The 12,913-nt window shown below is 56.6% G+C and overlaps 3 protein-coding genes and 1 non-coding gene across 7 annotated transcripts in view; 3 read left to right on the forward strand and 1 right to left on the reverse strand.

Moving 5' to 3' along the window:
* Nucleotides 1-550: 550 nt before the first annotated feature.
* Nucleotides 551-4,739, reverse strand: NUDT1 (nudix hydrolase 1). 2 transcript variants are annotated; one of them, XM_066342360.1, is made up of 4 exons: nucleotides 4,688-4,739; nucleotides 4,251-4,416; nucleotides 1,472-1,617; nucleotides 551-1,242 (listed from the first exon to the last, which is right to left on the reverse strand). In XM_066342360.1, the coding sequence occupies exons 2-4, from the start codon at nucleotides 4,400-4,402 to the stop codon at nucleotides 1,070-1,072; spliced, it is 471 nt and encodes a 156-aa protein (XP_066198457.1). In that variant the 5' UTR covers nucleotides 4,403-4,416; nucleotides 4,688-4,739; the 3' UTR covers nucleotides 551-1,069. The 2 variants fall into 2 exon arrangements, with proteins under 2 accessions (XP_066198457.1, XP_066198456.1); XM_066342359.1 differs by lacking the exon at nucleotides 4,688-4,739 and adding an exon at nucleotides 4,594-4,646.
* Nucleotides 4,740-4,762: 23 nt separating this feature from the next.
* Nucleotides 4,763-10,644, forward strand: MRM2 (mitochondrial rRNA methyltransferase 2). Of its 2 annotated transcripts, none has more exons than XM_066342362.1 (3): nucleotides 4,763-4,804; nucleotides 7,231-7,520; nucleotides 9,798-10,642. In XM_066342362.1, the coding sequence occupies exons 1-3, from the start codon at nucleotides 4,797-4,799 to the stop codon at nucleotides 10,238-10,240; spliced, it is 741 nt and encodes a 246-aa protein (XP_066198459.1). In that variant the 5' UTR covers nucleotides 4,763-4,796; the 3' UTR covers nucleotides 10,241-10,642. The 2 variants fall into 2 exon arrangements, with proteins under 2 accessions (XP_066198459.1, XP_066198458.1); XM_066342361.1 differs by lacking the exon at nucleotides 4,763-4,804 and adding an exon at nucleotides 5,584-5,728 and having other exon boundaries at nucleotides 9,798-10,644.
* LOC136377926 (small nucleolar RNA SNORA13) lies at nucleotides 6,073-6,206 on the forward strand. Its single transcript, XR_010746529.1, has one exon. It is a non-coding gene; the product is annotated as a small nucleolar RNA SNORA13 (small nucleolar RNA).
* Nucleotides 10,645-12,093: 1,449 nt separating the features above from the next.
* MAD1L1 (mitotic arrest deficient 1 like 1) overlaps nucleotides 12,094-12,913 on the forward strand; it is a 318,931-nt gene continuing 318,111 nt past the window's right edge. Inside the window, exon 1 of one of the 2 annotated variants that reach the window (XM_066344271.1) lies at nucleotides 12,094-12,565. The gene's annotated coding sequence lies outside the window, so the exon portion shown is untranslated. The remainder of the gene's footprint in view (nucleotides 12,566-12,913) is intronic. The other variant, XM_066344270.1, reaches the window with a different exon arrangement.

Below are 12,913 nucleotides of genomic sequence, written 5' to 3' on the forward strand. Positions count from 1 at the left end.
GGGCTTGGGGCAGCAGCACGGAGGGGGGACGGAGCACTCCTCGGGGCAGGCGGTCAGTGTGCACACAGGTCACTGAGCCACGGGGGGGTGAGGGAGGGGGCCCTGCACTGCCCCCTGCTGCTCGCTGCGTCCTTGTGGCCTGGGGGCCGGTGCGCCACCACAGCCTCACCCCGCCCGGTGGCGGGACCCCTGACAGCAGCCTTCCTGCCAGTCAGAGGGGTCATTGTCCCTGCTCCAGGAAGGCCGGAGGAACAACGCCGCTGCCCCCCAGGACCGCAACGTCCAGCCCTCTGGCCTGTGCCCAGCTCCCTCAGCAGTAACCAAAGACACTCTGTCACCGGGTCCAGGAGGCAGAGGCTGACGGGGGTGGTGTGGGGGGTGGACCGTGTGGGACCAAGGTGACCGCTGTCGGGACGGGTCTGTGCGAGGCCTCTGTCCATGTGAAGCACTTTACCAGACTGCCTGCCTCAGTCACTGACACCCCCAGTAGACTGGAACTGTTTACAGAGGGTCCACATTCCAAGACTTGCATCAGTAAACTAACACAAACTATTATTAAACATATTTATAAAAGTTGGTCAAGTTGTGAGTTCTCTGCCTTAGTGGGTGGTGCCCCCCCAGCCCTTTCCTGGTCAGAAATTGGGAGAATGGCCTTGTCCTGCGTAAGGGAGGGCAACTAGCTTATGATGCATTAGACCAGGATTTTGATCCTTGGGCCCTGACTGTGCCTCAGTTTCCCCTAAATATATAAAAGGAAGAATCCCCAGGAGGGGTGAGGACATGCCCTCTACCCCCCCCCCCGTGACCCCAGCAGGAGCCTGTGGCACCGAGCTCCTCCTCTGGCAGTGGTCACGGGTGGAAGCTGCCCTCTTTACCCCACACCCCTGTATCCCCACGCCCACGTGTGCCCAGTGGCGTAGGTCACGGCCCCACCCATCTGGGGGCTTCCTGAGGACGGGCCTGGTGAGGAATGTTGAAAAGCTGGAAAAAGACTTGTTTTCCTTTCCATCCACATTCCAAGCAAAGCCCAGGGGGGCCCACAGCCGGAGGGGTGCGGGCGGTTCCGCCTCTACACCTTGTCCACCTCACGCAGCCTGTAGTCCAGGATGGTGTCCTGGTCCTGGAACTTGAAGTACCCGTGGAATTTCTTTTTCTGAAGCAGGAGGGGAAACCAGTAGCTGTCATCTGGCCACATGTCAGTGAAGGGGATTTGGTCCAGTGGGAACCACTGAGGCCGCATCTCTGTAGTGGGTGGACAGAACCTGGATTTCAACCCAGACTTAAACAGACCTTTCCCGAGAAAGCAGCTGGGCAGTGTTGCCGGAGGAACTTCTACAGGGGAACCTCCAGACTGGTTTGACGGAGGAGGAAGGGGGTCCGGGGAAGGGGTTGGCGCCCTGCCTGCCTGCCTGCCCGCCCGGTTGGAGAAGTGGGGGGAGCAGGGCTGCCCAGCGCCCACGTGGAGACTCACCGTCGCTCTCTGTGGGCATCCCCTGGACGCTGTCTGTGCAGAAGATGTGCACGTCCATCAGCTCCGGCTCGCCCACAAACTCAAACTCGATGTGGCCCACCTTGTGCAGCGCGCTCACGGTCACACCGCACTCCTCCTGCAGCTCCCTGGCAGCAGAGACAGAGAGGACGGCTAAAGCAAGGTGTCCGTGTCCCTGCGGAGCCCCGAGCACTGCGTTAGGGGGTGAGGAGCAGAGCATCTGTACTCATGCACGGAGGGCCAGGGAGCCACGCAAGGGACCTGTGAGCTCGAGAGGCAGGGCTGTCACCGGGACCCCCGGAGGGGCTCTCCATCTGGGTCAGGGTTGTGACAGGCCACTGGTTCAGGTGCACAGGTCTCACTAGTTAGCTGGGAACCTCCCCACCCCCACCCCCATCCACAGCTACTGCTCCTCCATGGCTGCAAACTGCAGGAACCTGGGCCCTGAAGCAAACAACGCCTTTCTGCCCAAAAAACCTTCCTCTCTCTCTCTCACGCTGAGAACACAGGATCACACTGCAGGTCCCTACTGATTTAACTTCTGTTCCAACGAGAAGATCCCCTCCACCCCGCAGCCATCTCTTTGTGGTTGATCTGGGGCATGGATCTTTGGGCTTATGTCCCCCTCCTGGCCTGTGGTCAGGGCTGCTTTGCTTGGAGTGGGTAAGGTTCAGTCTCAACCACCAGCACAGCCAGGATGCCCCGAACCATGCCAGTGTGGCCACCTATTTAAGAAATATTTCCAGTTGCACACTCATTGCAGACAATCTCACCAGCACCCCTGGACTCCTAACCCGGAGAAAGCCTTGTTACCATTTCTGCCTTTTCCTTTAGGTGTTTTTCCCCTCCTAACACCCCTGCGAAAAGCTGCAAACACATCGCACTTTGTAACAACAGCATCTTTCTTTCACATAAGACACTCTATACCTCAAGGGAGTCAACCACTTTCTCAACTGCTGTTGCAGAAAAACAAAAGCTTTCAGCCTTGCTCATCATGAAGCCCCTGCCTGGAGCTTGGATACTTAGGGGATACCACTGACTTCACACCTTGACACACTGTTACCCCACAAGCGCTTCCTGGATCTGTGCTGGGGGGACTCTGGGGGCCCCAGGCTGCTGCAACCCTGAAACTTGGAGACTGTTCCTCTGTTTAGAGACTCTCACTTCCCCACTGCCCTATATTTATTTGCTTCTATTAAAAATGTTCTAATTATGTCTGACCATTTACAGTTTTATGTAGTAAGTTTCTTTAGCTTTGATCTCCAAGTGGTCTTAGGTGCATGATACATAGTTACTTCCCATGCTTGTAACAGCCGTCAGGGGATATACTTTGTTCATTAAAAACACACAGGTTGGTGCCCTGGCCATGTAGCTTGGTTGGTTAGAGCATCATTCTGATATCCCAAGGTTCTGGGTTTGATCCTGGATTGAGGAACATACAAGAATTAATGAATGCTTAAGTAAGTGTAACAACAAATCGATCTCCCTCTCTGTCTCTCAAAACCAATGAAAAAGACACACACATTGGGTTAAAATGGTCTGTTTTCGGCTGATCCACCCGAACCTTCCTGGAGAACAACCTTCATCTTTGGCCATTTCAGGTGGAATTTATTCACTGAGACGGGGACTTCACCTAAAAAACCCAAATGTGAGTTGAGTTTTCACTTGGGGTGCACATGGCTCCCCCATTAAAGTAACAATAGTTCCACAGGGCCCCCCCACCTGCCTCTCCGGCAGCAGGCTGGGGGATCTCGTTTTTGAAACCTTCACCTCCTGAGTCAATGTGTTGACTGATTTTGGTGACTCTTCCCCAAGGTCACAGCAGTAAGTGAAATATCAGTAACAGAGCTACCGCTCGGTGTCACACGCGGGGATGACATAGCTGCCATTTTTGCACTGTGTCTGGTCGTGTCTGTGATGCTGTTCCACAAAGGCACATGGAGAACACAAAACTGAGCAGCCACCGACCTTGTGGGTGGGGGACCCCCATGCAGCTGGGACCTGCTGCAGCCACTCCGCCTTTGGCACAGTCTTCTGGAGTTCTCTGAACACGGACATAGTTCTCTGCGTCCTTGCCGCTCTAGGGGCCATCAAGGATGCTGGCCAGAAAGATGGGCATGCTCTCCCTCCTACACAGCTCAAATGAACTCTCTGAAGGGTCCCTGTCCCGCCCCGCCCCCCCCCCCCAAAGAATTCATCATCTTTGAAGCTCAGATGCCCTGCTTCCCCTACCCTGGGGGACATCAGGCACATTCTAAAATGGACAACACTCCCACAAGCCACCCTGAGCATACTTCAACTCAAACTTGACTTTCATGAGCTTCTGGGGAAGGTTTCAGCTTGGGGTGTCCTAGGGGTGGAGAGTGTCAGGAGTGAGAGGGGCAGGGATGGGAGGACTGACCAAGCCCTAGCTAGAAAGAGAAAGCCAGGACTCTTCAACTCAAGCCACAAGCGCAACAGATTCCCAGATGTGTCCTGAAAACCACCACCACCACAGCAGCAGTTGCTGTGTCCTCCGCACGTAGCGTGTGGCACGGCCAAGTCTTTTATGTACACTGTCTCACTGGGTCTTCACAACAGTCCTCAGTGGGAGGTACCGTTACTATTTCAACTTTGCAGACGATAAACTGAGACCTGAGGGTTAAGCACCTGCTCCAGGTCCCTATCGCTCCGAGTGCTAAAACCAGGGGTCTGGCTCTACATCTGGAATCCTTATCCCGTGCGGAAGCTGATCCCGTGGTCAGGCTCAACTCTCCCTCACCTCTTAGCCCCCTCCTCGATGGTCTCTCCTTCTTGAACTTTGCCCCCGAAGCCATTCCACCGGCCGGCCCCGAAGCCCCTTTTCTTCATGCCCAGGAGAACTCGCTGAGGCTGCAGCACCAGCACCAAGGTGTAGAGTCTGGAGGCGGCCATGCTCCCCTGGAGTTCTGTGAAGAAGGCAGAGCAACGGGTCACCTTGACTTGGGCGTGGACGGGTGTGGACAGACGCCTGGGTACCGCGGCGGGCAGGGAGGGGGAGCCCGCGGGGTCACTTCCCAGCTCGGGTGGCTGGGCTGGTGGCAGGAGCACAGGGCCCGGGGTAGGAAGAGGTTTGACCCCCTGACCCGATGTAGCAGCTCGGCGATGGCCACGCCTCCCGCCCCCGCGCCCTGCTGGCGCTGGGATGAACATCAGGGTCCCCGATGGCTCCCAGCTCACCTGGCCCGGGCTCCGCGCGCGCGCGCTCTGCTTTCGGAGCGCCGCTTCCGGGGGCGTGGCCTCGGGCGGCCAGCGGGCGGGACTTCCGGCGGCGCGCGGGCCGGCGCCGATGGCGGGGTGAGCGCGCGGGACCTGCAGGCAGCGCGGGGCGCCCGGTCCTGCGCTTACTGGCGTTTGTGGGGCGGCGGCTGCATGCACACGAGAGGCGGGAGTAGCTAGCCTCCCCCCTCTCCAGGTGTCCCCGTCCGAAGGGGCGCAGGTTCCACCTCCGTCCTGGCCGGGACTCGGCCTGCCCGGCCAGGTGCCTGGAGGACTCGGAACACGAAGCAAGCAGAGGGCGAGGCTCCGAGGAGGCCCTGCAGGGAGAGCGGAGGTGGCCCCGCAGGGGGAGGGGAGGAGGGGACAGGGGAGGTGGCCCCGCAGGGGACAGGGGAGGAGGGGACAGGGGAGGTGTTCCCGCAGGGGGAGGGGAGGAGGGGACAGGGGAGGTGTTCCCGCAGGGGGAGGGGAGGAGGGGACAGGGGAGGTGTTCCCGCAGGGGGAGGGGTGGAGGGGACAGGGGAGGTGGCCCCACAGGGAGAGGGGAGAAGGGGACAGGGGAGGAGGGGACAGGGGAGGTGACCCCGCAGGGGGAGGGGAGGAGGGGACAGGGGAGGAGGGGACAGGGGAGGTGACCCCGCAGGGGGAGGGGAGGAGGGGACAGGGGAGGTGGCCCCGCAGGGGGAGGGGAGGAGGGGACAGGGGAAGGGAGGAGGGGACAGGGGAGGAGGGGACAGGGGAGGTGGCCCCTCAGGGGACAGGGGAGGAGGGGACAGGGGAGGTGTTCCCGCAGGGGGAGGGGAGGAGGGGACAGGGGAGGTGGCCCCGCAGGGGGAGGGGAGGAGGGGACAGGGGAGGTGGCTCTGCAGGGAGAGGTGCAGCTTGGGAAGAGCATTGCATGTCTGAAGGCTGTGGCACTGGGCTTCTGAGAATGGAGAGGCTGATGTGCAGAATCCAGGATGTGGATGGGGCTGGAGGAGACAGCTGCCCCCAATCAGGGGGGTAGGTTTGTGTAACTCCAGTCTCCACCCCTCCCCCCGACCACGGAGACTGGTTCTGACACCCAGGACCACTCTGCCCTCTTCCCATGAGACCCCCTTATGTCATTTGAAGGCTGTGATCCCTGAGTTATTGTCTCCAGGTCTTGTCATTTTACTTTGGTGTTGAAGGAGCTTTGGCCTGGAGCCATGGGGATAATGATAGCTTTTTGTTCATCAGAAAAAAATGGGTATAGAACCTATTTTGTAGGTCTGGGAGTTAAATGAGGGCAAGTATGGATAGCTCCTGAAGGAAATTGCCCTTCAGCTATTCACACAAGTTGCTTCAGTGTTGTTAAATGTGACAGTCGCCTTTGTGTTGCCCATTCACTTTTGGAAACTAGTGAATGTGGTGTCAAAAAAGGCGTAAACTAAACGCTTTGCAGCCCTTTTCCTGCCCTTGAGTTTGATTCTTTGGGGTAGGAGCTGCATGAGTGACAGTTAAAAAAGAAAAAAAAAAGAAATGTGACGGGTTAGACTGCTAGCTGCTGAACTTGCTTACTGGGGAACTAAGTAGCAAATAGTTGTACCAGCTGGGAAAGAATGTTACTTTCACTAACTTGATTGGTTACTTTCACTAACTTTCTCTTGGCTGATACAAACCAGGTAACCCTCACTGATGTCTGAGGTTTTTTTTTTTTTTTTTTTTAAAGATTTTATTTATTCATTATAGAGAGGGGAGAGACAGAGAGAGAGAGAAGGGGGGGAGGAGCTGGAAGCATCAACTCCCATATGTGCCTTGATCAGGCAAGCCCAGGGTTTTGAACCGGCAACCTCAGCATTTCCAGGTTGACGCTTTATCCGCTGCACCACCACAGGTCAGGCCAATGTCTGAGTATTCTTTAAGGAGAAAACGTCAGGAAAGGAAAAACACTTTTTTTTTTTGTATTTTTCTGAAGCTGGAAACGGGGAGAGACAGACAGACTCCTGCATGCGCCCGACCGGGATCCACCCGGCACGCCCACCAGGGGGCGATGCTCTGCCCCTCCGGGGCGTCGCTCTGTTGCGACCAGAGCCACTCTAGCACCTGGGGCAGAGGCCAAGGAGCCATCCCCAGCGCCCGGGCCATCTTTGCTCCAATGGAGCCTCGCTGCGGGAGGGGAAGAGAGAGACAGAGAGGAAGGAGAGGGGGAGGGGTGGAGAAGCAGATGGGCGCCTCTCCTGTGTGCCCTGGCTGGGAATCGAACCCGGATCCCCCGCACACCAGGCTGACGCTCTACCGCTGAGCCAACCGGCCAGGGCTTAATTACCTCTTTAAAGAGCAGTCACATTTTGAGGGACCGAGGGTTAGGACCTCAGTATGAATTTTGGGAGTCCCGGTCCAGTCCATAACACCTGCTTTCTGGGCTGTGGCTTTTGTCAAGTTGCCTCCCTTAGGGGCCCCATCTCTAAAAATGCACAGGCTGCACCGAGCTTGGGACTTGTGGAAGGGTGATGCCAGCCTGCCTGCTCCCTTTCCCTCCGCAGGTCCTGGAAGCTGGTGTGTGCCTCCTTTCAGCAGCACGGGTTCCACACTGCTGGGAGTCACTACAAGGCTCGGACCGGCGCCGAGCACCTGTGGCTGGCGCGGCACTTGAAGGACCCGTTCGTGAAGGCTGCGAAGGTGGAGAGTTACCGGTGTCGAAGTGCCTTCAAGCTTCTGGAGATGGACAGGAAGCACCGGATCCTGCGGCCGGGCCTCCGGGTCTTAGACTGTGGGGCGGCCCCGGGGGCGTGGAGCCAGGTGGCTGTGCAGAGAGTCAACGCTGCAGGCACAGGTGGGTCCCCCGGTGCAGCTCTCCGGGCCAGCCTGAGTCTGGAGATGCCATGAGCTAGAGGGCAGAGGACACAGCATGGTGAGCCGCTTTCTGCAGGCAGAGACCTCCGAGTTGGTTGTTAGTAGTAATAATAATAAAAGATAGGACACGGACGTTTTCAGGATGAAAAACATGGTAGGAAGCTACAGTGATAATTAAAATCACCTCAAACCCCAGCACACGAGTTTCTTGGTGTGCATCCTCCCGGAATTTGTTTTTGTCCGCGTAATGCTGTGTAATGACTTTCTTTTCAAAATGCTGTTCTCCCACAGTCTTCTCACTGACGTGGGGCCTTAATGGACCTCTTTGTCTTTTTTTTTTGGCTGAATTGCTGTGCATTTCTTACAGTAGTCTGAGGGTCCCGCATGCACTGGAGTTATAGGACATGGGTGGACAGTTCCCAAAGATTTCTCCCAAGCACCTTAGAGTGGGGAGATGTATGCCCGTTTCCCTCATGAGAACATTGAGCGCTGGGCCTGCCTGGTTCATTCACCCCCCCCCCCCCGTGTATCTGGGGCGCCGCAAGGGCTTGAGCATGGCATAAAAACATAGCTTTTAGCCCTGGCCTGTTGGCTCAGTGGTAGAGAGTCAGCCCGGCGTGTGGAAGTCCTGGGTTTGATTCCCAGCAAGAGCACACAGGAGAAGCACCCATCTGCTTCTCTACCCTTCCTCCTCTCCTCTCTCTCTATCTCTTTCTTCCCCTCCCACAGCCAAGGCTCCATGGGAGTAAAGTTGGCCCTGGGCGCTGAGGATGGCTCCATGGCCTTTGCCTCAGGTGCTAGAATGGCTCTGGTTGTGACAGAGCAACGCCCCAGATGGGCAGAGCATCACCCCCTGGAGGGCATGCCGGGTGGATCCTGGTTGGGCGCATGCGGGAGTCTGTTTCTCTGCCTCCCTGCTTCTCACTTTGGAAAAATACAGAAAAAATACCAAAAGAAACAAAAACCCCCCACATCTTTTAGTTCAACAGATCGAACTAGAACAGGGGTTGGGAACAAGCCAGATGTGGCTCTTTTGATAGCTGCATCTGGCTCGCAGACAAATCTTTAATAAAAAAATAATGTTAAAAATATAAGACATTCTCATGTATTACAATCCATTCATTTCCTACGACTCATGTTCACGGTTGCGGGTGGCTGGAGCCAATCACACCTGTCCTCCAGGATAACACCAAATTTTTATTGGATAATGCGTAACATATATGGGTCGTCGTGAGGTCAGGAAGTAAACTTCCCCCCTTTTGCGTATGAGTGCAGCCCGAGGGAGGTGTGTGGGGGGAGGAAGCTGGGGACAGCAGTGTGCAGACAGACGGTCTTGCCTTAGGTAACCTGGGATAATGACATGTTTTTATCTCACAGCTGGTGGCTCTCAGATACGGGCAAGCCACCAGTTTGGACCTCCTCATTTTGCATCTGTCCTTTTCCCACAGATCTTGGCTTGTTTCTGATGGAGAGAATTTGGGTGAGGCTGCAGAACGGATTTGTTGATTTAATCCAGAGGCACTTGATATACTAAAGTATCATTTTCTATTTCCGTTTATCAAGAGAGCCTTCAGAGATGTGGGCCATCAAACGAAATGACATCAGAGCCAGAGATGCGTTTCGGGTCTGCCTTTTACTCTGGGACAGTCACTGAGCCTCTCTGGGCCTCGGTTTCCAGAGGGTGGAGAGGGAAGGACCACCACTCCCCAGTGTGTTCTTTTTTTTTTTTTTTGTATTTTTCCGAAGCTGGAAACGGGGAGAGACAGTCAGACAGACTTCCGCATGCGCCCGACCGGGATCCACCCGGCATGCCCACCAGGGGGCGATGCTCTGCCCCTCCAGGGCGTTGCTCTGTTGCGACCAGAGCCACTCTAGCGTCTGGGGCAGAGGCCAAGGAGCCCTCCCCAGCGCCCGGGCCATCTTTGCTCCAATGGAGCCTTGGCTGCGGGAGGGGACGAGAGAGACGGAGAGGGGGAGGGGCGGAGAAGCAGATGGGCGCTTCTCCTGTGTGCCCCGGCCGGGAATCGAACCCGGGACCCCTTGCACGCCAGGCCGACGCTCTACCACTGAGCCAACCGGCCAGGGCCTCCAGTGTGTTCTTGTGGGATGTATAGATCGTGCGGAAAGGCCTGTGTCTGCCTGTTTCCACATTAGCTCTATTCCTTGGTCCTGACTCTATTTCATTACTTTGTTGCATGAACTTTTTTGGAAACAGTCAGGGTATAAACAAATCATGAACTCACCTTTTCTTCCTTAGATCCCAGCAGTCCTGTTGGCTTTGTGCTTGGGGTAGATCTTCTTCACATATCACCTCTGGAAGGAGCAACGTTTTTGTGCCCTGCAAATATGACTGAGCCAAAAACCTTCCAAAGAATCCAGGAACTGCTTCCTGGCGGTACAGCAGATGTGATTCTGAGCGACATGGCACCCAACGCCACAGGGATCCGGGGCCTGGATCACGACAGGCTCCTTGGCCTGTGCTTGTCCCTTCTGGACATGGCTCCAAAGGTCCTGCACCCTGGGGGAACATTCCTTTGTAAAATCTGGGCTGGAAGTCAAAGCCGTCGGTTACAGAAGAGACTGACAGAGGAGTTCCAGAACACTAGGACCCTGAAACCTGCAGCCAGCAGGAAAGAGTCATCGGAGGTGTACTTCTTGGCCACCCGGTACCACGGAGCGAAAGGGTCTGTGAAGGACTGAGCTTGCTTCTGCCTTTTCTGGCCCTTCTCACTTTAAATGGAGCCTGTGCTCTCCTGAGGTGGAGAAGGCTTGACCTGGGATGCAGTGGGCAGCACTTTTTCTTTTTCAAATGTTTATGTTATTGATTATAGAGAGAGGAAGCAAGAAAGAGACAGGAACATCGATCTGTTCCTGTATGTTCCCCGACGGGGAATTGAACTGGTGACCTCTGTGCTTCCAGACGATGCTCTAATCAACCAAGCTACCCAGCCAGGGCATGGGGACCTTTTCTTTTCTCTTTTTTTTTTTTTTTGTATTTTTCTGAAGTTGGAAACGGGGAGGCAGTTCGACTCCCACATGCGCCCGACCGGGATCCACCTGGCATGCCCACCAGGGGGCGATGCTCTGCCCATCTGGGGCATCGCTCTGTTGCAACCAGAGCCATTCTAGCGCCTGAGGCAGAGGCCACAGAGCCATCCTCAGCGCCCGGGCCATCTTTGCTCCAATAGAGCCTTGGCTGTGGGAGGGGAAGAGAGAGACAGAGAGGAAGGAGAGGGGGAAGGGTGGAGAAGCAGATGGGCGCTCCTCCTGTGTGCCCTGGCTGGGAATCGAACCCGGGACTTCTGCACACCAGGCTGACGCTCTACCACTGAGCCAACTGGCCAGGGCCTGGGACCCTTTTTTTTTTTTTAATTAATTTATTTTTAACAGAGACAGAGAGAGGGATAGACAGGGACAGACAGGAATGGAGAGATGAGAAGCATCAATCATTAGTTTTTCGTTGCGCATTGTGACACCTTAGTTGTTCATTGATTGCTTTCTCATATGTGCCTTGACTGTGGGCCTTCAGTAGACCGAGTAACCCCTTGCTCGAGCCAGCAACCTTGGGTCCAAGTTGGTGAGCTTTTGCTCAAACCAGATGAGCCCACGTTCAAGCTGGCGACCTCGGGGTCTCGAATCTGGGTCCTCGGCATCCCAGTCTGACGCTCTATCCACTGCGCCACCGCATGGTCAGGCTGGGACCCTTTCTTAAATCAAAAAGAGGACAAAACTATATTCGTGGCCATGATAAAAATACGGTCTATCACATGATTTGTGAAAAGGAAGTTTATCGTGAGAAAGAGAGACAAAGATGAAAGGATGAGAAGACAGGCTGAGGAGGGAAGGACAGAAATGCACAGAGACCGAGCTGAAGAGTCCTCTTACGGACCCAGCGAGTTACAGAGAAACAGGTTCCACCACTGCTCCGGTTGTGATTTGGGCTGTACGGTATAATGTAGAAAAATGTGAAATTTCAATCTGGGGGTTCATGTCCGTCTGTCTGGTGAATGATCTGGAAGTACACCCACCCTCCCAGCAGTGAGAATTCCCAGAGCAATCACAGAAGACATGGGTATGAACTTAACTGCTTAAGTCTGAGGTGGGCGGGAGGCGGGCTTCGGTTTTTGTTGGAAATAGGCATTGCTGTCATGCTCCAGGCTCCCTAGGGACCATAAAGGTAATTGCCACAGCACGCAGCCATCTGGTGTGATCATTTATTTCCTTACTCTTCCAGGGACTCGACGCTAAAACAATATACAGATTGTATTATCTGAAGGGATTTGCGTGCCTTTAAGTTTATTTTAAACAATGTCGACTGGTTTCTTCAAGGCCCCGTCCTGGAGGTGTGCTCATTCCTCCAGGAGAGTTTACTGACTGTAAGGACGGCCGTGTCCCCATTACCCAGGGGTCTCCTTGGGGTCCTAGGGCGCAGTCCAGCAGCCTGAAGTGAACTGCAGGCCGGAGTTCGGTGGCAGTGAGCTAGCAAATAGTTAAGCGCAGAGATCCCTCCATCCTATCGCCACAGGCTCCCCGTCTGAGGCCACAAGAAGGTGTGTTTCCTTTCTGCAAGAAGGGGCTCAGTGCAGACCCCGGGCCCTAGCCGGTGGGTGGCGCTGGGAGGAGAGGGGACACTGCTCCGGGACAGACCTGGGGCGGGGCAGGGGGCGCCCCGATGCTCACAGGGCACTGGCAGCAGCACAGGGTTTTGCATTGCCCAGTGGGCCGCGCAGACAGCGAAGGGCCTCAGGAATCCCAGGGAAAAGACTAGTCGCAAGATTTCAGGACCAGAACAGCCCGGCGTGCAGACGTTTGAGCCGGCGGGGCCCCGCGGGGAAGCGGATACCGGGTACCGGGTACGGGAGCGCTGGCGGAACCTCCAGCACCGGCCGGTGCGCGGACCGGAGCTTCCGGCCAGACCCGCCGGGTCTCGCGAGAGCGCAGCCGCAGTCTCGCGATAGGCGGCGGAGAGGAGGGAGATCTGAGCGGCGGCAGCGGCGGCGGCGGCGGTCTGACAGAACCGGGGAGGTGGGGCTCAGGGCCCGGGTGGGTGCCGAGCGGGCCGGGAGGGCCGGGCGGGCCGGGGGCTGTGGAGCGGGCGGCCCCGGGGATCGGGGGATTGGGGCCGGGGCCGGGCTGCCCGATGAGGCCGGGGCTGGGTGCCGCCCCCTCCGTCCTTCTCCGGCCCTCGGGTTCTGACCCCGCGGGCCCCTCGGCGGCCCGCTCACCTCTGTCCCCACCTTCGCTGTCCCCCACGCACCCCTCCGCTGTCCCCCACGCACCCCTCCGCTGTCCCCCACGCACCCCTTCCCTGCCCCCAGCACCCCTCCTCTGTCCCCCACGCACCCCTCCGCTGTCCCTCACTCTCCCTCTTCC

Source organism: Saccopteryx leptura, chromosome 6 (assembly GCF_036850995.1).
Source record: "Saccopteryx leptura isolate mSacLep1 chromosome 6, mSacLep1_pri_phased_curated, whole genome shotgun sequence".
NCBI classification, from domain to species: Eukaryota; Metazoa; Chordata; class Mammalia; order Chiroptera; family Emballonuridae; genus Saccopteryx; species Saccopteryx leptura.

Coding starts and splice junctions, on each gene's coding strand:
- MRM2 (XM_066342361.1), top strand. CDS start 5,625: ATGTCTGAAGGCTGTGGCACTGGGCTTCTGAGAATGGAGAGGCTGATG. Junction 5,729..7,230: donor AGCTGCCCCCAATCAGGGGG/GTAGGTTTGTGT, acceptor TTCCCTCCGCAG/GTCCTGGAAGCTGGTGTGTG. Junction 7,521..9,797: donor AGTCAACGCTGCAGGCACAG/GTGGGTCCCCCG, acceptor TTTCTTCCTTAG/ATCCCAGCAGTCCTGTTGGC.
- NUDT1 (XM_066342360.1), bottom strand. CDS start 4,402: ATGGCCGCCTCCAGACTCTACACCTTGGTGCTGGTGCTGCAGCCTCAG. Junction 1,618..4,250: donor ATCGAGGAGGGGGCTAAGAG/GTGAGGGAGAGT, acceptor CTCTGCTGCCAG/GGAGCTGCAGGAGGAGTGCG. Junction 1,243..1,471: donor GATGCCCACAGAGAGCGACG/GTGAGTCTCCAC, acceptor CACCCACTACAG/AGATGCGGCCTCAGTGGTTC.